Source organism: Sorex araneus, chromosome 5 (assembly GCF_027595985.1).
Source record: "Sorex araneus isolate mSorAra2 chromosome 5, mSorAra2.pri, whole genome shotgun sequence".
In the NCBI taxonomy this organism is placed as follows: domain Eukaryota; kingdom Metazoa; phylum Chordata; class Mammalia; order Eulipotyphla; family Soricidae; genus Sorex; species Sorex araneus.
Window position 1 is genome coordinate 210,658,084 of NC_073306.1, and position 27,379 is coordinate 210,685,462.

A 27,379-nucleotide genomic window follows, 5' to 3' on the forward strand; every position below is an offset into this window, starting at 1 on the left:
AGCGGGCACCGGTAACGTCTCCGTTGTGAGACTTGTTATTACTATTTTGGGCATATCGAATACAGCACAGGAAGCTTGCCAGGCTCTGCTGTGCGGGCGGGATACTCTAAGTAGCTTGCCGGGCTCTCCGAGAGGGGCGGAGGAATCGAACCCAAGTCGGTCGCGTGCAAGGCGAACACCCTACTCGCTGTGCTATGGCTCCAGTACAATAAAATAGAACAAAATCAAATCAAAGCCTGGGGCTGGAGAGGGCCTACAGTGGCTAAGACTTGGGCCTGACCCAGGTTTGATCCCTGGCACCCCGGGTGATCCCCTAAGACCTCCAGGAGAGATCCCTGAGCACTGAACCAGGAGTAAAATGTGTCCCCCAAACAAACCAAAAGCACTGGGGAATAAAATACCTGTTCAATGCATGGTGCCAAGATCATTGAATATTCAACAAAGCACATATTCCATAGCCATAAAATACTAAATAAAAAGATATGGTTATATGACAATTAAATAAACAGACAATCTTTGCGTTCTTTATTATTTTGAGCTCTTTTAAAGCATAGCAAAATAAAATTTGAGAATAATTCTGATGCTTGACATCTAAGAATTAAAATTCCCTTGAAATAAAGCACCACTGCCAAAGTTCAAATATAAGCTATATTAAGAGAAGCTATTAGTATGAGAAACTATCAGTTTATTAATAGTCAAAATGCGGAAAGCTTTAAAAACACCCCAAATAAGTGATTTATTTAAAAAAGGCAAATGACACAAGTTAGCAAATCATTAAATGAAAACAGAAAAAAGTACACTAAATTTTTTAAGACAGCCAATCTCACTACTAAGTAAAGAATAATAAATTGTCAAATAGAACATTTTTATAGCTGGTGACAGCATAAAGTTGTAAAATGAGATAAAATGTGTAATCTTAAATCAAAGTTAGAATTTTAAAAATAGAACAATTCAATCACATATATCACATAAATAGAACAACTACTTTTTCTTTTTCTGCTTTTTCGGCGATGCTCAGGGGTGACTCCTGCCTCTGCACTCAGGAATGACTCCTGGCGGTGCTCGGAGGACCCTACGGGATGCTGGGAATCAAACTCAGGTTGGCAAACTCCCTCCCCGATGTGCAATCGCTCCAACCCCAGAATAACCGTGTTTATTTCCCTTGAGACATGAAAGTTTCCCGGCATACTGCATGCTTGTATATGCTCAGATAAGTCTTGAAAAGCTTGATGGGCCAGAGAGTCAGCAGAGGTGCGGAAGGGACTTGCTTTAAGAAGTGCAACTAGCCCCAGTTCTATCCCCTGGCACCACGTATGGTCCTCGAGGACTGAGTCAAGAGCAGCCCCTGAGCATTGCCGAGAGACCCCCCTCCCCTATACCTACAACGGGGCAGTTACAACAGCACACATGCTTTTCCACATGCTTTTAATTGGTGCAAGATTGTGGACTGTGGAAGAGTACTTGTTAAATGAATCACAGTATCTTCCCACTGGGGAATCTCAGACCACAGCTAAAGGGTGAGATACAGTCCCCAAACATTTGTTGTGCACAGAACTGGTTCCGGGTCGCTTTTAAACACAGAATAAACTCATTTAGAAGACTTTACAGTATGAGTATGATGAAAACTACCCACGGATAGTAGTTTAGCTTGTGATTCGATTTTCAAGTTGAGATGGATGTTGAAATTTAGTGTTCGACTTTTCTTACCAAGAAACAAAATCCATAATGCAGTATGTAAGGCATTTACCATGCATGCCGCTGACCCGGGTTCCATCCCCAATATCCCATATGGTCTCCTGAACACTGCCAGGAGTAATGAGTGGAGAGCCAGGAAAAACCCCTGAGCATCGCCGGGTGTGACCCAAAATAACAACAATAACAACAACAAAACGAGATCTACAATGGGTGTGACCCAAAATAACAACAACAACAAAAATGAGATCTACAAGTATTTAACATTCATCATACTTTATATTTTTTAAATCAAAGTTACATAAAAGTGGAGGAACTGCATACTTGCATGATTTAAAAAAAGGTAGAAAAAATACTTTACTTACGTATTTAGACATTTCAATATGCAATCTCTGAAACATTGCATAATATATTTTCCACATTAATATGCACATGAAAAATGCTATGGGCATGGAATATCTTTTAAGAAATATACAGAATGGCCCACATTTATTTAACGTAGTTTCTCAATCATGTGATACACTATTAAACCCTTCCACTAGCTGTTGTTATTATTATGAAAACTAGCTATTACTTGCTAAATTTAAAATCTCCAAATGACTCATAGAAATTGCTCTCTATTATTCACAGAAATGTGAATTCTTTATCCCGTACTTTATCTTATTTCATATCCTAACAGTCTTGCACAATGATAAATTCATAGAATAGCTTTAATTGAAATGCTTTATTAAGAAAGCATCAACTGCATGCTAGAACCGGGGGCACACTGAATTATTTATGAGATCTTTCCTAGGAAATATGTTTCTCAGATTGGTTTTATCATTTCTCTGATTCTACAGAAGGAGAATCTTTTCCTACTATTCCCGTAACATTTACATTTTATTTTTATCCTCAGTTATCAGTGGGAAGGGGGTCTTACTTAATTCTCCATTTATATGATTGGATCTGACTTATTATCTGTCTATAGAAAGTCTTCTTTCTTTTATTTATATAGAATGTTTCAATCATCCCTTTCAGTTTTGCTGCCATTTGCAAATTTATGCTTTATGTGTCATTAATAAAAATACTTAATGAATCAGTATGAAGTAGTATCCAAGAATAGATGTACAAATAATGATTGGTCCTGATTTATGACTTCAAACCATATGTGGTTATTTAATTAGTATCAATCTACTTTTTCACGTCCCCTTCTGCATAGTTTATATTTTTGTAATTAACAACCTAATTAAAAATGTTAAGGCACCTGGGGCTACAGAGACAGCACTAAGGTGTCTGGATGCACCTGACCTGGGTTCAATCACCAGCATCCCATAGTTTCCCGGAGCACTGACAGGAGTAATTCCTGAGTTGCAGATCCAGGAGTTACTGAGCATAGCACAAAAGACCTTACAGAGGCGAGAACAACTGAAATTCAAGTTAAAATTCTAGTAATGATTCAAATGGAAGAGGAGAGGAAAATAGGGTTTAAGAAAAGTGAAAACACTAAAGGAACTATCAGACAGTATTAGAAAAGGTAATTATTAGAAAAATGGGTATACCATCAGGTGAAAAGAGAGAAAGGGAAAGAGAATTCCTACTCAAGAAAATAATAGCTGAGAACTTTGGAAATGGAAGGAAAGAACTATCCATTGTCCAGGAAACTGACAGAACACCAAAGTTACTAAATGCAAAAAGATCTATACCAAGACACATTATAATTAAATCATAAAAAGTAATTTATTTAGAAATTTAAAGTCATGTTAAAAGGTCCTAATAAAAGAAATAACATACAAAGGAACTCAGTCAAGCTATCAAAACATTTTTCAGTAGAAACCCTAAAGGATAGAAGAAAATTGAATGTCAGATTCATAATACTTTTGGGGGTGGGGGAGTGCGCACCCAGCAGTGCTCAGGGCTTATTCCTGGCTCTGTGCTCATGAATCAGTCCTGGCAGTGGTCAGGGGCCACATGAGATGTGAGGCTCACCTCTAGCCTCAAATATCCACAGTTCTGAAAGATTAAAAGACTCCCAGCTAATAAAACCCTTTTCTACAAAACCCACTGTAGCACTGTAGCACTATCCTCCCGTTGTTCATCAATTCGCTCGAGCGGGCACTAGTAATGACTCCATTGTAAGGCTTGTTACTCTTTTGGGCATATCAAATACACCATGGGTAGCTTGCCAGGCTCTGCCATGTGGGTGGGATACTCTCAGTAGCTTGCCGGGCTTCCCGAGAGGGACAGAGGAATCGAACCTGCATCGGCTGTATGCAAGGCAAAGGCCCTACCCGCTGTGCTACTGATTCAAGATGGAAAAATAAAGGATTTACCAATAAGCAGAAACCCAGCACCAGATGGCTGTAGCAGGGAATTCTACAAAACTTTCATAGAAGAGTGCTGTCCTGCAAAAGTTCACCCCCAAAATACTCAAAGCAAGAACATTCCCTAACAATTCGAGGAGACCATTACCACTTTAGTCATCAAACTAGGAAAGTACGCCACGAAAGAAAATCACAGACCAATATCTCCATGAACAAGAAATTCTTAAAGTCTTGGCAAATAGAAACTTAGCAACACGACAGTGAACAACTTATTGGGACCAAATATAGTCATCTCAGGAATATGAATGTTGGATCAACAAGCGGAAGGTAGTTAACGTAACAGACCAGATCAACAAAATAGAAAGATAAAACATATGGTCGGGCCACACACAGCCTGCCTGGGTTTGATCTCCAGCTACACAAATGGTCCTCGAGCTCCGTTATGAATAATCCCTGGGCCTGAGCTGTCCTCCAGCGGGAAGGGCATTTGTCTTTCACGTGGACCACCTGGGTTCAAAATCCGGCATTCCATATGGTTGCCCGAGCACCACCAGGAGTGATTCCTGAGCCAAGAATAACCCCTGAACATCTCGGGGAGTGACCCAAAAAGCAAATAAATAGATAAATAAATAAATAAATAAATAAATAATTTAAAAAAAATCTCTGAGTGAAGAGCTAGGAATAAACCCCAAGTACAGCTGGGTGTAGGCCAACCTCTTCTCCCCAAAAAATTAAATTAAAAAGAACATGATTATAAAAACACTCAATAAAGCGAAGGTTTCCTTGTTTCATGGAAATAATTATGTGGCAAGTATTAAGTTAAATTTTTGAGAAAATATAGACACTACATATGATTAAGTAAATTGCAACACAAGGTAATCGTTAACTTAAAAATCAAAATACATGCATATTATATATTTGATATTTGAAATGGACTGGTGTGATAGCACAGAGGGTAGGGCATTCGCTTTGTACATGGCTGACCCGGGTTCGATTCCTCCACCCCTCTCGGAGAGCCAGGCAAGCTACCGAGAGCATCCTGCCCTCACTGCAGAGCCTGGCAAGCTGCCCATGGCGCATTCGGTATGCCAAAACAATGAGTAACAACGAGTGTCACAACGGAGATGTTACTGGTGCCCATTCGAGCAAATTGATGAGCAATGGGATGACAGTGAAAGTGACAGTGATATTTGAAATACGTTTGCAACATAGGCATGTTGTCCTGCTTCTGTCAGTAGAATTTAGTAAAAAGTAAGTGTCTCTAGGCTAGGGAGATAGTATGGGGATAAGGTGCTGGCCGACAAACGAGCACTCCAGATTCAATCACCGTTCACACATTTGGTCTCTGGAGCACTGAGAGGAGTGACCCGTGAGCACAGAGACAGGAGTAATCCCTGGGCACTGCTGAGTCTAATCCCAAGACAAAAATAAATGAATAAATAAATAAGAGATGACTCCTAACGAGTGCACTGCCAGGAAGGACTGAACCTTGGCCTTCTGACCCCAAATTCAGTGACACTGGTCATCACTGTCACCTCTGTAGAGAGGCAAAAAATGATCAGATTTTTAAGAAAGTGATAGAAAACAGTAAAGCACCAAACATACTTTCTCTTCCTTTTAAAAATTGCTCTATTCACATCAGTGATATTTGTAAGAGTTGCATCCTTTATTTACAAATATCTTTTAAGAATGCCTGATTTATCTGGGGCTGGAGCGACAGCACAGCGGGGAGGGCGTTTGCCTTGCACGCGGCCAACCCGGGTTAGAGTCCCAGCATCCCGTATGGTCCCCTGAGCACCGCCAGGGGTAATTCCTGAGTGCAGAGCCGGGAGAAACCCCTGAGCATCTCTGGGTGTGACCCAAAAAGAAAAAAAAAACATGATTTTTCTTCTTTTTTTTTTCTCTTTGTCAGGGTTTGCTCCTGGGTCAGTGCTCAGGAACCGCTCCTGGTGGTGTCTGGGGATCACTCAGGGTGCGAGGATTGAGCAGCTGCCGACTGGGTGCCAGGCAAGGCCTCCCCTCCTGGGTTATCTCTCGGGGCCCTGGCTTATCTTCTTAAGAGATACAGTTCATGGGATAATTATGAACAACATTGATTCATTAAGAAGGGTTCAAGAAATTTGGCAACTCTTGGGAAAATAATTCAAATATATTTGTTTCACCGTCGGAGTCATATTTTCCGTAGGATGCTGAGACACTTCATGACGTCAGGCTGCCAACTGCAGCACAAAGGAAATCTTCCAAGGAGAAATACACTCTCTTGGTGGCTCCTGGAATACTGTTTCCACACAAATCAATTATTGGCAATTGAACCAGAACAGCAACTTCGGAGAGGGCGTCTCAGAGCAACCTTCACTGGCAGGATGACCAGAGAAGGCCTGGGAAGAGGAGGAGGGCCCGGCCTCAGCGCCCCGCACTTCTGCCGCTCAGCTTAAAGAAGAGACTGAATTACTGATGGTGCTCCGATGGCAACTGCCGACTGAATAGCAACACAGAGTAGCGCAGTTGAAGAGAGTCGCCTTTACGCCTCATCGTCAGGGCAGAAGCAGGTGACAGTGTTTAGACTCTTGGCAAAGGAAACGTTGAGAGCATCAAGCCACGTGACAGGTTTCAAAGTGACCCGACTCCGAAAGGAGCCTGCTGCGTGGCTCTGAAGAGAGGTGCCAGCAGTCGGGAGGAGAGGGGCCAGGCAGGGCAGGCTGGCCGCAGACCCGGGGCAGACTCCGTCACACACTAACGCAGGATTTTAGGAAGGTGACTTTAGCACATCTCCTTAAAAATAAGAACAACGATAGCTGCTCCAGAAGGTATTGTGAAATGCACTAACACTTAGGGTATAGTTTGGACAGTGCCCAGGGTGCAGTAGTACTGTCATCCCGTGGTTCATCAATTTGCTTGAGCGGGCACCACTAACGTCTCCATTGTGAGACTCGTTACTGTTTTTGGCATATCGAATACGCCACGGGTAGCTTGCCTGACTTTCCAAGAGGGGCAAAGAAATCGAACCTGGGGATGGCCGAGTGCAAGGCATATGCCCTACCCACTGTGATACCTCTCCAGTCCAATCCCAAAGCCCAAGTGACATAACTGGGAAGCACATGCATTGTGAATCTCCCAGAGATTGCAAACAATACACAGAATCCTGAGAAAGAGTCTCAAGGCAATGCATATGCACCTGCTTCGGAAAACTGTGTGCAGTGAATACACCATGTCTTTAAAGAGCAATTTTCCTTTTTGGATTATTTTTGAGCCCTAGTAACCCCACAGGATGTAAAAACAATATGTTAGAGTATGTGTTATTTGAGTCAAAGAAATTATCAAAGTTAGGATTCATTTATAAAAACAATGTTTTAATGGCTGTTGTGGTACTAATTCAGTTATTCTACAAGTCATAACAGCTTTAATATGAATATATTAATGTATAAAATGATGTAGATCTATAATTCACACTCAAAATGTATGTTTGAGTGTAAGATTGGTTAATCATAAGTATTAAGAGATACCAACTTCTATATTTCCTATGTGAAGATCAAGGTTATTACAGTATTTCTAATACAACAGAAATTATAGGTCACATGAAATAATCAAAGTTAGCAAGCTTGTCAACGTGTTTCAACACTCAGATAACATGAGCTAGCAAGGGAAGTGGTTTATTTTGCTAGTCACTTTTTCTAACAGTAGCAAAACTAGTCAAATCTACTTGTTTGACTGCCTTGTCTAGAATTTAGAGATACTGCTGTTCAGCTATTCAGTGAGGATCATTAGACGTCAGCCCCCTGATGTATCACTTAAATATGCCTGCCTCAAGGGACCCCAACATTTATTCTTGGTCTTTTCTATCAAGAATATCTTTCTCCGTACGTGAAACTAAGCCAATGATCTTTATTAACCTGACATTGCTATTGGTTATCTAAATGAGAAAAAGGTTTTAAAACTTTTAATTATTCATGTTTGTAGGTTGGCTATAAAATTCCACTTATGCTCTATAAAGGAAAAGAACATGTTTGTATAAGGCATCATTGAAATGAATCATCAAAACTGAGTTATTAGCATATTAACTGCAATGTCGATTCCATTGCTATATAAATACCTAAGTGCAATCACGAGCTCCTGATATGAATTCTTTGTACCTCAAAAGCTTAGTACGTCTAATGTCCTATTAAAACTTTTGTTTCAGTTAATTTTGAAACAATTTAAGTTTTAAGCTTACTACATACATTCAGGTTTGGGGTTTTTTGTTGTTGTTTAAGATAAAAATATGACATGGTAGGGTTGAGTTGGTGTTTGAGCGCACATGCTGTGGAGTTTAACTGAAACTAATTTTCACTGACCACAGGAACACCACGGATTAAAATAGTGCGAGGAAAACTCCATTGTGTTTCCTTTAAAATATTAGTACAAGAATATCTGGTATCGACAAACCTACTTTCTCTTGGAAATCCATAAATTTAACTGATTTGTCTTATGTGGAAATATTATTCCTCCGGAGTTAGATTAATGTGGAGGAAAAATGCATGGTCTTAAAAGCATAGAGAGTCAGCTTTCCCCTCTGGACAAGCCCACGTTCTCTCTCGAGTACTTATCTTTCACTATTTCTCTCTCCTCACATCATTCTAAACTTTTTCTTCCAATAAAAACTTTTTTGACAAAATAAATAAAAATGTAAGCAGCCAAGAGGCATTTCAGTTCAGTGATTAAATATGGCTATGGCTTATTCAATTGTAGAAATATTGAAAATAAAATGTGTGACATCCACCAGCCCTGCTCTTCTGACTCATGACTTAAATCTCCGAGAAGATGTCAGCCTGGCTGAAAACTCCGCGGTGCCCTTAGGGAGGGAGGTGGGCTCTTTCTCCACCTGCTGGCATTTGTGCCCACATGCCACTGCTGCCTCCACACCAATGGCCTATGGCCTAGCTTCACGGTTTCACCCAGAACCTCTGCAGAGGCATCCCGGATCTACAGGTCCTAAAGCTCTCAGATACCGCCAAATTCCAGAGGACTGAAATTCCACTAGGGGTACACCAAAGTGGACAAGAAAATGATGTAGAAGCCACTGTCACTGTCACTGTCATCCCATTGCTCATCAATTTGTTCGAGTGGGCATCAGTAACGTCTCTCATGGTGAGACTTTTTGTTACTGTTTCTGGCATATCGAATACGCCACGGGGAGCTTGCCAGGCTCTGCCGTGCGGGCAGGATACTCTAGGTAGCTTGCCGGGCTCTCTGAGAGGGGCAGAGGAATCGATCTTGGGTCGGCCTCGTGAAAGGAACGCCCTACTGCTGTGCTATCATTCCTTAGAAGCCAACAAATAAAAAACGATAGCAGAGAAGGCTCAACTAACAGTGAATAGCTCAGTACGTCCTCAGACAAAGATAAGATATAACAATTTTCACAATTTTTTCTACGGAAGTACTATAGTCATTTGGTTGTAACAAGTAATATAAAACAAATGATTGTGTGTCTGCTCAGGGGGGAGGCTTGGGGGGTGGCTGGGAAGAGGGGGTCAACGGCAGAGGGACGGTCACTCAGGGCTGGGCTGGTGTTGGGACAACAAAAGCCCATAACAACTGTATTAGGAACAACCACATAAGCCATGGTATTTAAATAAAGTAAAAATATATAAACAAAATGTGAAAAGTCACCATTTAGGATAGGGTCAATAAGAAATGGGCATAACATCTAGTAGGATACTGGGGAATACGGCCATTTCTTATAGTAAGAATGAGTAGCTATTCTTTGCATTGTCAAAATATTATTTCACATTACTGATACGGCAAACACACTCCTCCAGGCACTTCTTTAACACAGATTGTTAGTACTTCGCATGCTCCACAGAGTTGCTCTTTCCTCTCACGTTTGTGCTCTCCACTAGGGTTTATTTCCCGTACTCAGAGTCTTAGAATGTTGTAGGTGTCCTCCTGAAGTGCTGCCTTCAGGCTGTGAACTGCCCACTGTGTCTTTTACAGGGATGCAATTGATGGCATAATTTACTCATCATCTCAGTCAGGTATCTATTGCCATAACGTCACTTAACAGAGAGGAACTGAGATGCGGAGATATCTACTTAAGCTTTCACATTGACCGGAATAGGAGAAGCAGAACCATGATGTGTCATATCTCAGATCCACTAGTTTTATGATTTTTTTTTTGGTTTTTGTGTGTTTTACTTGTTCACATCTGTCTCTATCTCAGCTTCCTCTTCCCTAGATGTGGCTGGCATTTCTCTTGCCACGATCCATTTATTAATGTTCTTATCGGTTTTTCCAAATATGTTCCCCATACTCGGAGCATATACTTCAACTACTGTCAGGTTTCTAAGAGACAGCTCGATCATTCCTGCTTCCAATGTTCAAAGATCTTTACAAAATCAGACCGAAAGGTGTCGGTGCGATCACCTTATGTGTGCACCCCCCCCCCACACACACACCCAATTCTCAAAGCTGCTGAAGGGAAGGAGAGCTTTTGAAAGGTGCTGTGAGGGTAGAGATTTCAATACTTGGGTTAGTAGTCTCACAAAAGAGTTTCCGGAGAGACCCTCTGCCGCTTTGCCATGCCAGGCACTGGCTACGAATCAGGGAGAACATTCTCATCAGAAACATTCAGACTGGCACCAAGATTTTAGACTCCAGCCTCCAGATGGTGAGAAATAAATTTTGATTGTTTATACGCTGCTCAGTCAGTGATGTTTAGTTATAGTTAGAATAGACTAAGATGCTTCGGTCGCTATTCACGGTCTCCTAGGACCAAACCAATTTTAATTCATGTTCACTTATATATCATCACGTAATCAGTCATTCAGCAGATATAAATTTAATTCCTATTGCATACTAAACATTTTTTAGGTAATGCATCAGGAGCTCACTGATAATTGATTTTTTAAATGATGTATACAAAGGAAAACATCCTACAGGGGCAAATTTGATAGTTTTGTCATGATTCTGACAGAAAACAAAGCTTAAAAAACACGTAGATAAACACTGTTTGTATTTTGAATAGTAAACTTGATGTCTAAATTCAAAAGATAAAATTTGCTTCCAATAATATATCACTGCTGTGTGAATGACTTGAACATTCAGGTTCAATAAAGCACCTATATTCAGCAAGACCATATACTTATGGTCTTGCTGAATGTTATTGATCTACAAAATATTGTTTAAATAAAAAGAGATCAATGGTGGCCAGAGTGGTAGCACAGTGGTTAGGGCGCTTGCTTTGCACACAGCCAATCTGGATTCAATTCCTGGCATTCTACGTGGTTCCCCAAGCACCTCCAGGAATGATCCCTGAGTGCTTAGCCAGGAGTAATCCCTGAGCACTGCTGAGTGGGCCCCAGACCCAAAATGAATAAAGAAAGAAAATAAAAAGAAAGATTGAAAGTTTAGAAGGAGTCACTTACCAGGAAATTGAATGTCATTTGTGTTCCTTTGAGCCCGACCAGTTAAGATGTTAGTAAAATTCGCCGTTGGTTTCTTCAGCGTATTTGGTTTCTTCATGAACGGTTTGAATTGCTTTTGGAACTTGACAGGGTTGGCGAGGCCGCTAGACAATGATCGATTTACATACCAAGTTAAGTTAGATAGAACAACTTGAGTTTTCATTTCAATGATTGATTCCACAAATTCCCTCATATCTTTCTGGAAAAGTTGGATGTCTGTTAGGGAGCCTTTTATCCACTTAGGGATGGTAGCATTCAGTTCTGATGTCTGTGCAGAAACATCATGGCACATCATCAGAGTTTCGTGGACGGTTTTGTTAAGCAAAGAGAGATTCATTGAAAGATAAATGGATTTCGCTTCCAGTGCCTTAAATCTGGAACTTAACACCTGCAGCTGAAGAGCCTGGTCTTTCTCTTTTGTAGCCTCACCGCCTTTTTTCAGCGAAACATAATAAGGTATGAGCATTTTCGTCAGCTTAGACTCAATGTCTTGTAATCTCGTTTCAAACTTTGTTGAGTTCTTTGAGGCTGAGTGTACTATTTCCTCCAAATGACTCACATTTTGCTGATATTTTATCACCTGGGAAGTCGTTTCATTCAACATTTGATGAATCTTTTGAAAACTGAACCCACCTAGTTTCTCCTCTTTAGGAATATCTGCAAGGGCTTTGGCCACTTGCAAGACGAAGCTGTACCGTTGATTATCATTGATCAAAATCTCAATAGAATCATTCAGATGCTGGAATTGAGAAATAAATGTCAAAATAGTTTTCATATTTTGGTTACAATCATGATGAACCCCAGAATTAATCTCTATTGTACTGAAAGTCTCTTTTAACACATAGTTATCTTGAATGAAATCAATAGCATTATTTATAATTGTCATTGTTTTATTCAGACCATCTTCCATTTCTGAGGCATATTCATCGATACGTCTGTCTAAGGAATAACTTCGACTCTGTACTTCACTTCTAAGCAAGTTGTGGTTTTTTGTAAGTTCTTTGAGAAGAAAATTTAGAGTATTCACAGCACCAGTCAGATTGTCCAACTTTTTCTTTGTAACTACATCTTCTTTGGATTGTCCGTTTGTTATTCTTTGTTTAAGAGATGGTCCTTCCTCAAGAAGAGGTTGAAGAATCTCCATATCATAAATCAAATCATTTATTTGCTCTTTCATTTTATCCATCTTCTTGTCCATCGGGAAGACAACCTCAACCAAAGTTTGGTTTAAAATTTGCACATTGTCTTCTGCTTCCCTAATTTGCATTTCCAAATCACTTCTGTGCTTGGATAGCATGTTTTCCCATTCGCTCCTGACGGATTCTTTCTTCATCTCCAAAGAGATGGTGAGGTTGTCAATCTTGCTGTCTTGGACCTGTAAATCATCAAACAATTGTGACATCCTCAAGTCCTGCCTCTGTATCTTCTCATGTAGAGTAGACAAGTCCTCAGAAACACCATCGCCAACTGATTCTGTTCCCAGAACACTCTTCTGCTCTGACATTTGTTCAGTTGGTGAAAGATGACCATAACCCTCCTTCATGTCAGACAGCGTCTTATTGAAGGATTCATGATAAAAAATGCTCCGTAAATGTTCCTGTTCTAGAGCATTTTCTAAATGCATCTGTTTTGCTTCTAGTTCTTTAATAGGCTTCTCACAGGTAAAATTCATTTCTTGTCTTATATTCACAACATTTTTCTTTAAATCTAGTATATCGGTTAAAATGGGTTTATTTTCTTGCATTATTAGAGCCTTTTGCTGAACTGCTATGGAAACCACAGATTCATTAACTTGTCGAATTGTTTGCCTGGTGCTTTCAAGTTCTTCTGATAACCATGAAACAGTTTTGAAGAGCTGTGCCACAGTCTCTTGTGTGTCAGTTTGAAAAGTTTGGAATTGTTCTCTCACTATGTCTCTTACTAGATCATTAAGACTTTTGGATTTTAGACCTAGGGAGACATATAATAAACAAAATTGAGAAATTATTTTAATTATATATGATTTTAGCTGTCTTTAGAAAGACACAAGCTTTTAGATCAAGCAATAACATGTAATCATAAGTACATCTTGACAATACTTAAGAAATTTTAAAAAATACCATTATTCATAGTAAGTGATTATTTTCCTAATGCATATTGCTGAGAAGAGAAAGTAATTGTGATGTAGACTATAAAACTATGGCCCTCTGTATAAAAGACAAGAAGAAACTACTACTAACTTCAGTTAATAGACACAAGTTATATAATTCTAGGTTTAACCTCTTTCTTGTATAAGAAGAAATGACTCGGTAGATGGAGAGACAGTGCAGAGGGTAAGGCTCTTGCCTTCTATGAGTCTGACCCGGGTTTGATCCTTGACACCCAGACGGTGCCCTGAGCCATCCCTGAGCTCAGGGCCAGGAGTCAGGGCTCAGTCAAATCCCCAGTGTTAGTTCACGGTTGCTCAGTTAGGTTTCTAGTCATTGGGTTTCAGAGATTGGATTTCGACCCAGTGAGAAAACAATGAGGTGGGCTGGGGAGACAGTTTCTAAGCACTGGAGCACACACTAGTTTGGTTTGGGCCTTGAGATCCTGGGCCTTGCATGGACATGCCCCAGCCCTGCCAAACACCACTGGGTCTAGGCCTGGGGGCTCCTGAGCACAGCCAGCCCTGAGCACGGAACAGCCAAGCCCACAGTGACGGGCATGCATGGTGGGGAGGGGTCCTTGCCCCACCTCTGCCTCCTATCAGCAGAACTGGGGTGGCCCCTGTTTAAAAATATATAATAAAGTTACTACAGTGTACAAGGTTAATGGGAATAAGGAGCTATATGAATTAATAGTCACAAGATTCAACAATAAGGTGTAATAACAAGAAGTTTGAGGGTCAAAAAATGTTGACATCAAATAAAAATAAGTTTTCAAGATAGATCTTGATTATGATAGTAACTGATCCTTAACAAGAGGGGCAGAATCTCTCCTTAATGTAGCACATCCAGTATCTTCAACATTAGGAAATATGGATTGACCATAAGCCAGAATTATGGCTATAGCTCTAAAAGTAACATCTTAATAAAAGGGAAAGGGAAGTTATTTAGACCCTCATAGAATAGTAAATGAATATTTAAGTATGCTTTATGAACTGTTATGGATGGGGCCAAGGAGATGGTACACTGAGTAATGCACTTCCCTTGCACATGGCTAACCTGGGTTTGATCCCTAAGCACTGCCAAAAGTAACTCATGAGTGCAGAGCCAGGAGTAACCCCCGAGCGTTTCTGGGTGTGGCCCACAACAAATCAATAAATCAATCAATAAATAAATCAACAAACTGACTGTGAATGGTCCGGAAAGATAACTTAATGATCTGCGGTTGTTCTTCGTTTGGGGGACCCAGATTTGATCCCAAAGTACCAGAGGAGACAACCAAAGGAGGCTGGGGGGCTTTCCCCACCCCCAAATACTGTGGGAGCACCTCCTCTCTCTCCCCCAAAACCAACCTATTACATCACAAACCAGAAAAGAGGTAAAAATGTATGCTTAAAGTATATTTATACTTTATACGACAGAGAACTAAAACTCAGAGAGGTTATATTCATCCAAATCCAGAATGTTTCTAATGACTATAATATAAAACCATGCTGTGAGTGAAACATTCTTAAACAAGAGGTTCTGCACAAGGGGCTATGGCCATCACCAGATGAGTAATGGCTACTATGTAATCCCTTCAGAAGCAGGATTATTGGGGGCTGGAGCAATAGCACAGCGGGTAGGGTGTTTGCCTTGCATGTGGCCGACCCAGGTTCAATTCCCAGCATCCCATATGGTCCCCCGAGCACCGCCAGGAGTGATTCCTGAATGCATGAGTCAGGAGTAACCCCTGTGCATCGCTGGGTGTGACTCCCCCTCAAAAAAAGCAGGATTATTTGGAGACGGGGGTTTGGGAACACCAGGTGGTACTCAGGGCTTACTCCTGACTCTGCACTCAGGAAATCCACCAGGCAGTGCTTGGGGATCATATGGGATGACAGGGTTGGAACCCAGGTTGGCCTTGTGCAAGGTGAAGGCCCCACCTGCTGTACAATCTCTCCAGCCTCTCAAAATTTATATTCTTAAAATATCAGTTTTTATAAAAATAAGAGTTTTATGAGCAAGATGTTAAAAGTATTTGACATGCATGAGAGGCTTATAAAAACAATATTGAGAAGAGAAATTATACCCGGGGGAATGAAATATTGCCTTAATACCTTATTATTAAATAACCTGGTACAAAGTTATAAATATAGTTTCTATAGACAAATATCTCCTTAGAAATTCTAGATCATAGGGCTGGAGCAATAGCACAGTGGGTAGGGCATTTGCCTTGCACGGGGTCAACCCGAGTTCGATTCCCAGCATCACATATGGTCCCCTGAGAACCACCAGGAATGATTCCTGAGTGCAGAGCCAGGAGTAACCCCTGTGCATTGCCAGGTGTGACCCAGAAAAAGCAAAAAAAAAAAAAATTCTAGATCATAAAGATCAGTACTGCTAAATGTAGAAAGAAGGAACATTATATATCTAATCTTAGTTGAAATAAATATATTTAAAACTTCAAAAAATACAGGTGAAAATCAGTTTTTATGTAATATAACATATGAAATGTGAAGTTTAGAATACTAATCAATGACACAAAGTACAAAATTACTGAGGAGAAGCTAAACTAACAGTCATAACTAACAAATAGTATACTGAAATGGTACTAGTTTGTAAAGCATGAGTCAGAAAGTTCGAAAACATCTTTGTTTTGTTTGGGTGCTGTACCTGACTATGCTAAGTCCTTACTCCTGGCTCTGAGCTCAGGGATCTCTCCTGGAGGTGATCAGGAGACCGGACGGGCTGCTGGGATTGAAGTGGGTTGTGTGTGTTTTAGGCAAATGCTGAGCCCACCTACTATCTCTCTAGCTCTAACGTGCTTTTATTTTATTAAATTCCCTTGGCACTTAACCATTAATGATGTATTCAACAAGTATTACTGAGTATTGACAACTCTCTCTTTTGGTGTGTGTTGGGTTAGGGGACCAGCAAAACTTGCTGTGTTCTGGTGGTGTTTGTGGGGACCACGGGGTGCTGAGACGGAACTGGGGTGCTCGCATGCACCTTAGAGTGTATGGTGTGAATGTCAGGATTAAAATGACGGAATAAAACTGACACTGAAATAGAGAGTAGTCTGGACTCCTGAGCTAAGTAACAGGGAAGAAACTAAACAATGGGAGCAGAAAATGGGAATTGCTCTGTAGTTTAAAAATCTAGTCTGCAAAATAGAAAACTTAGGTGGGGCACATTCACAATAGTGTCATGGGGGGGGGGGGTTGGGTCACACCCGGTGATGCTCAGGCGCTACTCCTTGGCTCTGCACTCAGGAATTACTCCTGGAGGTGCTCGGGGGACCCTATGGGATACCAGGAAATCCAACTCAGACGGGCTCCGTGCCAAGCAAATGCCCTCCCTGCTGAGCTATCGCTCCAGCCAGTATTCTACTAGTTTAACAAGTTATAAAACTTGATTTAGAATAAGAACCTTTTCAGATAAAAACTTCTACACTTCGTTTAAAGAAACATTCATAATAGAAATGTACTTCACAATAATATATCAAAATGTTTTGTTTAATAACTGAGTACATCATCTTAACTCAGTTTTATTTCATCGAGAATCATGTGTTTCTGTGCATGTCCTGTTAGATGTTACAGAGACTTCAACTTAAAAAAGAAAAACCTTTTACTATAAAACACCAATGAAAAATAGAGCTAAAAGTAAAACGTGTATGACACACAAAAAGGCCATACAGAGAACATTATACAAACATATGAAACAAAGCAAAAGAGACCAGTAATCCTGAAATTTGAAGCATACAGTAAATCCCGTGAGTTTAACAATAAACTCAGTGAATCCTATGAAGCACAGTTCCTGCCCAGAATAAAAAGTCCTAAAGTTGGGGCTGGAGCGATAGTACAGTAGATAGGGCGTACTATCGCGGCCAGCCCGGGTTTGGTTCCCAGCATCCCATATGGTCCCCAGAGCACCGCCTGGAGGAATTCCTGAGTGCAGAGCCAGGAGTAACGCCTGAGCATCACTGGGTGCGATCCAAAAAAAAAAAAAAAAAGTCCTAAAGTCTTTTAGATCAAAAAAATCTTCCCAGTTGAGATAGATGATCCTTCTAGAATATTTACTGGACGGCAATTATATACTCTTCTATAAAGATAGAAGATTTCCCTTATATTGACTTGCCGGAACTGCCTAGCAGTCCGCTGTGCTTCATGGCCAGCACGGCCATCACCCTGGGTACCGGTCACTCTCCTGGCTTGGGCAGGAAGGGGCCTTCCCACCTTAGACTCTGCCCTCGGGTCTTTGGAGCTGTGAGTACATCAGCTACTGTGGCACAAGGCCTGGCAGCTGTGCTCTAGGGAAGTAACTGGAAGATTGTCTCGGTTATCTGGGGGCCAAGTGCATTCAACTTAAATAAGGAAGAGGAACCAGGCAGTCGGTTTTGGAGACACCCTGAAAACTCCCGCAAGGAGGAAGAAGGTGCAGGACAGAGAAATGCAGCGGCATCCGGAGCTGGGGGTGGACATCACCAGAGGAAACTACATTGTGAAAGAAAATAAACTCTGGAAACTTCAAATTTTAAGGAAATATTTGATGACTTTCAAGAGCGTCTGAAATGCAGTAAATCATGCTGTTACCTTTCTTTCTTCCCTCCCTCCCTCCTTTCCTTCCTTCCTTTTCCTTCCTTCCTCTTCCTTCCTTCCTCTTCCTTCCTTCCTTCCTTCCTTCCTTCCTTCCTTCCTTCCTTCCTTCCTTCCTTCCTTCCTTCCTTCCTTCCTTCCTTCCTTCCTTCCTTCCTCCCTCCCTCCCTCCCTCCCTCCCTCCCTCCCTCCCTCCCTCCTTGCTTCCCTTCTTCCCTTTCTCCTTTCTATTTTGACTTGGGGCTACACCCAGTGGTGCCCAGGGCTTACTCCTGCTCTGAGCCCAGAGATCACTCCTGGCGGGGCTCAGTAACCATATGGGGACTGAACCCAGGTCACCTCATGCAAAACCAGCATTACCCTTTGTACTATTGCTTCCCCCTCTGCTCTTCCACAAAATTCAGGCATACTTAATTGGCATACATAAAGAAGTTACTTTTTTTCCAACCTGAGGAGGTTCTAGAACATATTTTATTAATTATACTCCAAGAGCAAACTTTTGAAATAATAATGCTCCAGATTTATCCTCAATGATTCTTTCAATATAATCAAGATATCCATGCATCTAGCTGCCTTAATTGTTATCCATTTACTTCACCACTATTCCTATTTATTCCAGTTTTTATTGAAACACCAGGATTGACATTACTGTTAGTGATAGTTTCACGTGTACGATGCCCCAACACAGCACACTCCACCAGTGTCCCCTTGAGCTATGAACCGTAACCAAGCAAAGTCAAGCACAGCTCACTTTAATACGTCAGATGGCAACTAGGTACACAATGTGAATGAATCAAATGAGATACTAAAAACTTATTTAAAAAATCTAGAGTATTCAAATCATTTAAGACATTGAATGAATTAAAAATATCCTATGAGGGGTCAGAGTGATAGTACAGTGGTTAGGGCGTTTATCTTGCATGGCTCACATTGTCCCCCAATCCCACCAGAAGCAACCCCTGAGCATCACTGGGAGTGGCCCAGACCCCACCACTAAAGAACACCCTATGAAAAAATGCGTTAGTTCTCTATAGCAACCTCTCTGCAGTGCATACACAACATGTTTGAGGAGATGAGTAAGTCGTCTGTCTTGTGTCTCAACTGATCGAGTGACTTGCTTTACCTTTACCTTTCAGAAAATGCTGAAATTCCCCGCCTTTGTCCTCGTTGATTTTTTCTTCCAGGGAGGAGTGCGTATTCTTTACCTCACTCACAGCCAGGGAGATGTTGTCAATCTCCTTCTGCAGAAGGCTCAGTCTCACTGCCTGGTGGCTCAGCTGCTCCGTTATTTTTCGTGTCACTGCTGCAGAAGAAGGACGATGGTGAAGATGAAATATATGCCTGGTGCAAACTATTCGCTCTCATGAAAGAATTCAAAGGTGCAAAACTCATGTTTGCACGATGTATTTGAAAGTGTACAAGTCACTGAGGAAATGGTGACATAGATTTGTCCTGTGTATAGGCACAAATTAATTTTGGTAAGTGTTATAATATCTTTGATTTTAAAAACATTTCAACTTTGCCCCAAATCATTAATCTGTTTTCCCCTGATCTCAAGCAGTTACTGTGATACCCTCAACAGAGGGAAACAATGGTCAGAAACCCCAGGCAGGGCCCAGGTGATAGTAGGGGGGGAGGGGCAGGGGCACTTGCCTTGCATGCACTGACCCAGGTTCGATCCCCAGCATCCCTTATGGTCACCTGAGCACTGTCAAGAATAGTTTCTGAGTGAAGAGACAGGAGTAACCCCTGAGCATCACCAGGTGTGTACTCCATTCCCACACAAAGCAAACCAAGATAATTTGCTTGAGAATAAGAGCTAAGGCCTCATCTGATTTCAAATCTATTGCTTTGGCTAAACATATGTAAATATATGTATATATGCATAAAAGTAAACATGCATAATACAACTATAGTTGTGTATATTCTGAAAACTTTTATTTCCTTCCTGGGATTTTTTCTTTTTTCTTTCTTTCTTTCTTTCTTTCTTTCTTTCTTTCTTTCTTTCTTTCTTTCTTTCTTTCTTTCTTTCTTTCTTTCTTTCTTTCTTTCTTTCTCTCTTTCTTTCTTTCTTTGTCTCTCAATCTCTCTCTCCCTCTCGCTCTTTTTGGGCTTGAGGGTCATACCTGGAAGTGCTCAGGGATTACTCCCGCAGTGTCAGAGTACCATACCTGGCTCTGGGATCAGTTGTCAGCTACATGAAAGGCAAGCACCTTACTTCTCTGGTCCCTAAGATTTTTTAAAAATGAGAGATAGTGAGATTTAAAGATAATGAGATTCTTTTAGCTTGAATCACTTCATATGGCAATACTGGTTTTTGTGCTTTCAATATGCACTTCAATAACACTGAATTCAAGTTCTTGAAAAATTAGGGTACAGTGCTAAAATGGGTTCCCCTGCTTCTGTAAAAGAGCTCCCTTCATCAGGTTCCTTAATTTGCCTGCCTTCATTTTCATAGCTGGCAAGAGGTCACCGCCAGATGATTTTTGCAGTGACCAACCTGACATTTCTAAGAGGCAGGTAAGAAATGGTAAAGGATTTATGACGAGGCATGAAAATATATATACCATGCCTGATTTGGATCAACACAGATTCTTGTTGATTTTCTGAGTCACAGCTATTTCACCTGGGCACTAATCAATACCACTTAATTTTTCCCAACGAGTCAGTGCCAAAGGGCCTCGAGGCCCCTTACAAGGATCAGGTCATTCTTTCTGTGTCCATTCTCTCTCGTGATTGCAGCCCTTGAAGGACAAAAGCTTTTTTGATTTTATCTGAGAAACCTGTGATTTCCTGACGTGTTTTCACTCTCCTTGGGGAACCTCCTGCCAGCCCCGTTCGCCCGGGCACCTGCAGTTCCTCATGCAAGCAAGAGGACACCAAGAACTCTGGCCGTGTCCCCCTTCAGACCCTTGACGGCCACAGGACTTCTAGTTCGGAGAACGGTCATTAGGGGCGGTTGGCAATCACTGGGGTGGGGTGGTAGCAATTACGGTGGTGACCTGGGTCATCGCAGTCCCGCTGTCGCTGCTTCTGTTCCTCCGTCCCCTGGCCAACAGCTGCGTGACTCTCCGCCTGGGCGCTGTGTATCAGCTGATGCTGCTCCTGGACTGGACAGAAGCAAAAGAGAAGGCGGTGAGGCCGCCGGCCGCCTGCCCCTCCCCCAGGCCCGGGCCATCGAGAGCTGACACTCATTTTCCGGGGCGCTGGAGCATGATGCCCTGCCCTGATTGGAGAATCAGCGGCGCCAGCCACATCTGCATGGCAACCCGCTACCACACTGGTGCTGGAACGGCCAGCTCCTAATCTGTTTGAGGAAAAAAATATATATGTATATATATATATATATGTGCATATATTCAGTTCTCGGGTAGGTGAAAATGGATGGTAGTTTGGTGGGTCCCTGCGAACTAGCGGACTGAAATTGCTGACATAATTGAGGGGGAGCCTCTCAAACCGGCCGTGTTAAGTGCAATTTCTGCTTTGGAACTGAATTGTCACCCAAGTTGCTTGTTTAACAATGCAATTTCCAGCTGGGGCCGACTGGAAAATAAGGGAGAGAGAACTACAGTGTCCTCCGGGAAGAACATCTGTTTGAGTCATAATGCCATTTAAATGAGCAGTTCCAAGATTTTAAAGAAAGGCAGGGGCTCAAAATGGAATGAAATGAGAGTAGCAGGATAGAGCTGGTCGTAGGGTCACCGTTGGGTAAAGACAGTGACATTTCAGAAAAATAGGAAATCAATGCCTTCCGGTAAGGAATCTCTTCTCATTTCCCATGATTTAAGTAATGTTTTAAGTGAGAATGAAAAAAAGTTACTGTGGAAAACAATTGGGAGAGAATATTTGTTTAAAAATATAGAAAACGTTAAGTGACGCATGTCCATGATTTGCAGATTTATAATGGACAAATTAGTCCATTGAAGTTCGCGTGTCAGAGAAAGCAAGTGTTTCGTGTCTGGCTGTGTTTCGGCCCATGTGAAATTAGGTGCTAATGAAACTGTCCTCTGACACCTTTGGATTATGTTCTCCAAGGCACATATGGCCGTGGCGATAACACTGAAGTGGGCCTACCCCATAGAAAATACATGTGACATTCATTTGATATAGCCTCTGTTGTAACAGAATTTTGCAGTGCTCTTCTTCAGGGTTGTGAGCTAAACTATCGAATTCCTATCCATATTCAAGGTTTTTTAATGGTTTTTTTTTATTTATTTCTTCCACCACTTTACAGGTACTCCTGTCTACTTGTTTATTTATTTGGTGGAAGAAAATAACCCACAGCCTGAGGAGAAGTATACCTAATTTTAGAAGCAGTGATAATTGGTTGAAATTGCTCATTTTTGATAAGCCCTAAAAAAAGGTTCTGATAACGCAGAAAAATGCTGTTAAAATTGCACGTTTTCATCAGCTTTCTTCCTTCGACATGGAGGAAGGATCTTTATGGCAGCTGAAACCTCCACCTCCGTCAGCAAGCGGCGTGAAGGACAGTCTCGGAGCACTCAGTGCTCGCCGGGAGCGCTCAGAAGTACGGCTCCGGGTGCCCCTTCTCGACGTCTCAGTTTCATTACGTGGGGACCCCACGCCCGGCCCCGCACGGGGCCCAAATGCAGGGCGGAGAGCGGACCCAGGCTCAGCACCTGCACCCCCGCGCTGTCCCTCTGGCCCCCAGCGAGCCGCTAATCGACCCCACTTTGGAGCAGTGATCTGGGCTCGCACAGGTCCCCGGGTGCAATTTCGGGTGCGCATCACCGCTGCAGGACCAGCGGACGCGTCCTGGGCAGCTCCCGCCCGCCGCGGTCCCTGTCCCCCTTAACAGGGGCGGGTGCTCGGGATCAACTGTAAATACTCCTGCAAAAGGAGCCAGTGGGGTTAACAGGCCCACAGCCCTTCCGTTTTCTGATCGCTTACGTCTCTGAGCCAGGTGCAGAGACAACCAAGAGCTGGTCCCTCCAGCACACACCTTCGCACCACCTGGAAGCCGGGTTCGGGTGCAGGGAAAACGAACTTTCTCTGTGGCTGACAGGTAGAGTCGTCAGACTGGAGACTATTCAGGCTTCCTTTGCTGTCATTAACATGTCACGGTTTCCCCCTTTTCTGCTAGAGGAGTGTTTTTTCAGCAGTTTGTTCCCAAGCACCTGCAATCTTGAAACACTGCGGGTTTGCTTTCTTCCTATCAGCTTCCTTGGGGATTCGAACACGTATACCTGTCACCCGGCAGCTTCGAACAGGACGGAGAAATCACCAGGGGAGGTCGAGGCAGCTCCCTCTGTTAATTTCCCGCTCTGAGAGGGGCATCTGGATGCGGGTGTGGTTCCCATCAATAGAACGCACACACCAATAACTGAAGGAAATTAATAAGCTGTTTAGAAATCATTATGGTAATCTGATGAGTCATTTTCATTATGAGTTTATGTTATATAGTTCATAATATGTGATCAATTAGACACTCAATTAAGAAAATAAAATTTAATATATTCTTATTTATCGATCTTTATTTTATACTAATTGACATTGCCACATTAACTGGCAAAGGTTTGAAGACAGCCTATGTCCCTTCTCACCCCATTCTCATAGCAAGAGGGGACATTAGTTCAGTCACTTACTAAAGTGGAGTGATCTTACAGCAGCACCATACACAGAGGACTCAAAGTATTTTTCTGAACTTAATTATAAATAATAAAGAAGGGTTTTGTTTGTTTGTTTGTTTGTTTGTTTGGGTCACACCCAGCAATGCTCAGAGGTCACTCCTGGCTCTGCACTCAGGAACCACTCCTGGCGGTGCTTGGGGGACCATATGGGATGCCAGGGATCGAACCTGGTTAGGTTACATGCAAAGCAAATGCCCTACCTGCTGTACTATTACTCAAGCCCCAATAAGGAAATATTTTTAAATCACACTATTATATTATAATGAAATCATGTCTTCATCTCTTTATAAAATATTATATCCTGTATGTTCATATGGAGATTTAAAAGTGCTTTTCACTTGGTATCTTCCACTGAGAAAGCAGAGTTGCAAACACACACTAATACATTCAGACTTTGAAATCCTTTAGGATCAGATTTGAGTGGGCTTCCTTCATCAAATCACCTCTTTGTAACCTAGTCTGGGCAAGATCCTGAATGTCTAAGAAATGAAACAACGCGGTTCAGAGATAACATGTCAGTAAAAGAAAGATAGGATATGGAAAGCATTAAGGTATAATTTTCTATTTGCCTTAGGGCCAAAAGAATTTCAAATAATTTTTATTGACAGTCTGGGGGAAACGTTACTACATTATAGACAAGGGAATAGAAAATGAAATACTAGAAAAAATCAGCAGATTATAAATATAAACCAAGAAAACCAGGAAAAGAAATGAAAATCAGTGACAAGTGGGAGGAAAAGAAGTAAATAAAGTAAAGTAAACTGTCAGGAAGAAAGGTATTGAAAGGGATAAAAAAAATAGTGATTATTAACCAGAATAAAGCACTGAAGTTTTTATTGAAAGCCATTTTGTTGTACCTTGCTGGTTTACCGCACAATTGTGGAAATATTCTGAGTGAAATAAGAATATTTTTTTATTCTTATTTTTTTTAAAGACAGATTTAAAAGAAAATGTAAAAAAGACTTCAAAAATTACATGACAAAACTGACTTGATGACTGCACACTGAACTTCTGTTTCCTCTGAGAGTTGTTTTGAAGTGGATTGTTTTAGGGAGAAGCAGGGAGAGAGAATTATAGTCCTGAGACAAAGAAATAATCATGGCAGTAGACCCAGAGTGGCCGCACAGGAAATGGCTCCTCTGCTCCCAAAAGACTGTGACCCCAGAGGCCTACTAACCATTTTGGCACCCAGCGGCTTCTTACAGAAATGCATCTAGACTGTGAGCTGAGCTACGACCCCATGCCGCCCCCGGGAGGGGGAAGGTTTTTTTCTCTCAGCCTTTTCTTCCCGAGGTGTCGGTGGCCACATGGCGACCGCCATCTTATAGAGCCACTAACCAGAGGTACAAGCTTGCAGTGATGCGACTTCTGGCAGAAATCTCTCTGGGCTTAGTTACTAAAATATCAGAAATCCAAAATCTGCAACAGCGGCCGCGCGAGCTCATATGTCCTTCATTCTCAGCAATGGAAAACAAATTATCAAATGATAACTTTTCAGCAGGTTTGATTGTTGGGGGAAAATTCCAAATAATAATAGTGACTTTTCTGTGGGAATATTAAATGTATTCAAAGTATAGAGAGAATAAAGTGAAGGTCATTAGCCACACAGGCAGGGTGGGGGTGGGATGGGGGTATACTGGGGTTCTTGGTGGTGGAACATGTGCACTGGTGAAGGGATGGGGGTTTGATCATTGTATGACTGAGACTTAAACCTGAAAGCTTTGTAACTTTTTCCATGGTGATTCAATAAAATAAAAAAAATACATTTTTTTAAAAAAGAAATAATCCTGGCATACCACATGAAGATCCTTATAACCCAGGTGGCATTACTGACCTATTTTCTCTGCTATTCATCCCACAGGGTCCTTGTTAAGGAGGTTAAAAACTTGAAATACCCGTTTAATAATTTGAGTGGTTTCTGCTCTCTTTGCCCATCTGTGTGTTGACCTGGGTCCAGTACTTGCCTCTTCCCTCTTTATTGCCAGAGTTTGCCTGTGAGGAAGTCCCAGAGTGGCGCTGACAAGGTGTCACTCTTGTAGTGGCTGCCTGCTCCGCCAATGTGCATTCGGGTTTTCCGCCTAACAATCTCTGTCCTCCCAAAGGCATTCTCTACCCCCAGGACTGCCGCACACTTGATGTGCTCCCGGCAGTCTCATTTCGCTCTTCAGCAAATATCTTGGCTTTATTGCCTACGGTGTAGACTTCTCTTCTCTTTTTCCTGGACTTTCTGAGAACTAGGTGCTGGCATAGAAGGAGGTACTTACTGAAGTGAAGAACTTTGAAGTGTCTACTCACACTTTAGACTATTTCTAATGCAATATATTAAATTGTGTATTTTGTTTTGTCTCTCTCTACTCAACATTTCCCATACATTTCCCCCTCTCTTGCCCCCCTACAAGCCGATGGAGACGGGGTGCCAAGAGGAGCAAGCAGGGGAGCAGAGCCTGCCACGGCCATGTCTGTCTTCTGTCTCTGTCAGTCACCTGCTACTTTCTGCCATCTTCACCCCAGCCCCGGAAGCCTATAGACGTCATTAATACCAGTTCAGACCTGAAGAAGCTCCTCGCTTGCGTCAGACACCTTCCTGGGTGAGCTGGGAGACGGGTTTCCCACTATGGGAATGTAAAGGGTTACTGAGATTTAGCACGTACATCAAAGAAGAAAGCTGGGTGCTTCCCGAGGACTTGAGGTGCTTTCTTTTTCTTTTCTTAAACTAGAAAATTGTAATTATGCTGATTAACATGCTTCTAGAAGTAATGTTCTAGCTCAAAATGGAGAGCATCAGTCCCTCCTGGAAATGAATATAAGAAATTGCTTTTCTCCATTTAGAATGTTATGACTTTTGATCATACCAGATTTTTAAAAATAATCCTTCCTCTCCCCTTTGGTTTGGACCACGTCATATGATCTCTTTTATATGTAGAATCTGACCAAGACTGACTGAATATTCTAAATTACATCTGCTGACAAGTCTTGCTTTACTCTCTCTAATGTAATACGATTTGAGCTGAAATATCATTAGAGCAAACCACAAATTTCCTTGATCTATTTCAGAACATTTTAGAGACATCTACTGGAAAAGCAAATTATTGCAAATTTTATAAAACATATCAGAAGTATGTTGCGACTGGCATTTCTAAGCATGTCTCAAATTTCATATCACAAATGAGTTACCTTCTAAAAACAAAACGCTGTGACCTTAAAAAATTAGCATCAACTGTAAATATTTATCTATTTATCTAAAAATTATCTATGCATCTAAAAATAAACCTATTTATTTGTCATTGGACTTAATTCTAATTTTAAAATTTAATGTTTTTTTTTTATTTTGGGCATTGGATCACACCTGGTAGTGTTCGATTGTTCCTGGTGGGGCTTGGGGGCCCACATGGGACATCAAGGATTGAACTCTGGTCAGCTAGGTGCAAGATGAGCACCCTTCCCGCTGTCCAATGTCTATGCTGTTTATTTGTACTTTGATAAAAAGTGGTTTCTGCCCCTCTCCTTTCACCCTCTCTCTCTAGATTCATTTTCATACTGTTAGGAAGGGATATAGTATGATTTATAATCAATTCATCAATCCAATCATTTCTT

The 27,379-nt window shown here is 41.6% G+C and overlaps 2 protein-coding genes across 5 annotated transcripts in view; one reads left to right on the forward strand and one right to left on the reverse strand.

Moving 5' to 3' along the window:
* LOC129404806 (protein MAL2-like) overlaps positions 1 to 27,074 on the forward strand; it is a 112,565-nt gene extending 85,491 nt beyond the window's left edge. For 3 of the 4 annotated variants that reach the window (XR_008630130.1, XR_008630127.1, XR_008630132.1), the window contains one exon: positions 26,185 to 27,074. The gene's annotated coding sequence lies outside the window, so the exon portion shown is untranslated. Of the gene's footprint in view, positions 1 to 6,177; positions 6,618 to 26,184 lie in introns of those variants that run through there. The other variant, XR_008630131.1, reaches the window with a different exon arrangement.
* LOC129404804 (multimerin-1-like) overlaps positions 1 to 27,379 on the reverse strand; it is a 53,461-nt gene that overhangs the window by 3,022 nt on the left and 23,060 nt on the right. Inside the window, exons 4-7 of the mRNA XM_055137486.1 lie at positions 21,137 to 21,244; positions 19,264 to 19,437; positions 11,393 to 13,381; positions 8,583 to 8,589 (exon numbers count right to left, since the gene is read on the reverse strand). Coding sequence (XP_054993461.1) covers positions 8,583 to 8,589; positions 11,393 to 13,381; positions 19,264 to 19,437; positions 21,137 to 21,244 — 2,278 coding nt within the window. The remainder of the gene's footprint in view (positions 1 to 8,582; positions 8,590 to 11,392; positions 13,382 to 19,263; positions 19,438 to 21,136; positions 21,245 to 27,379) is intronic.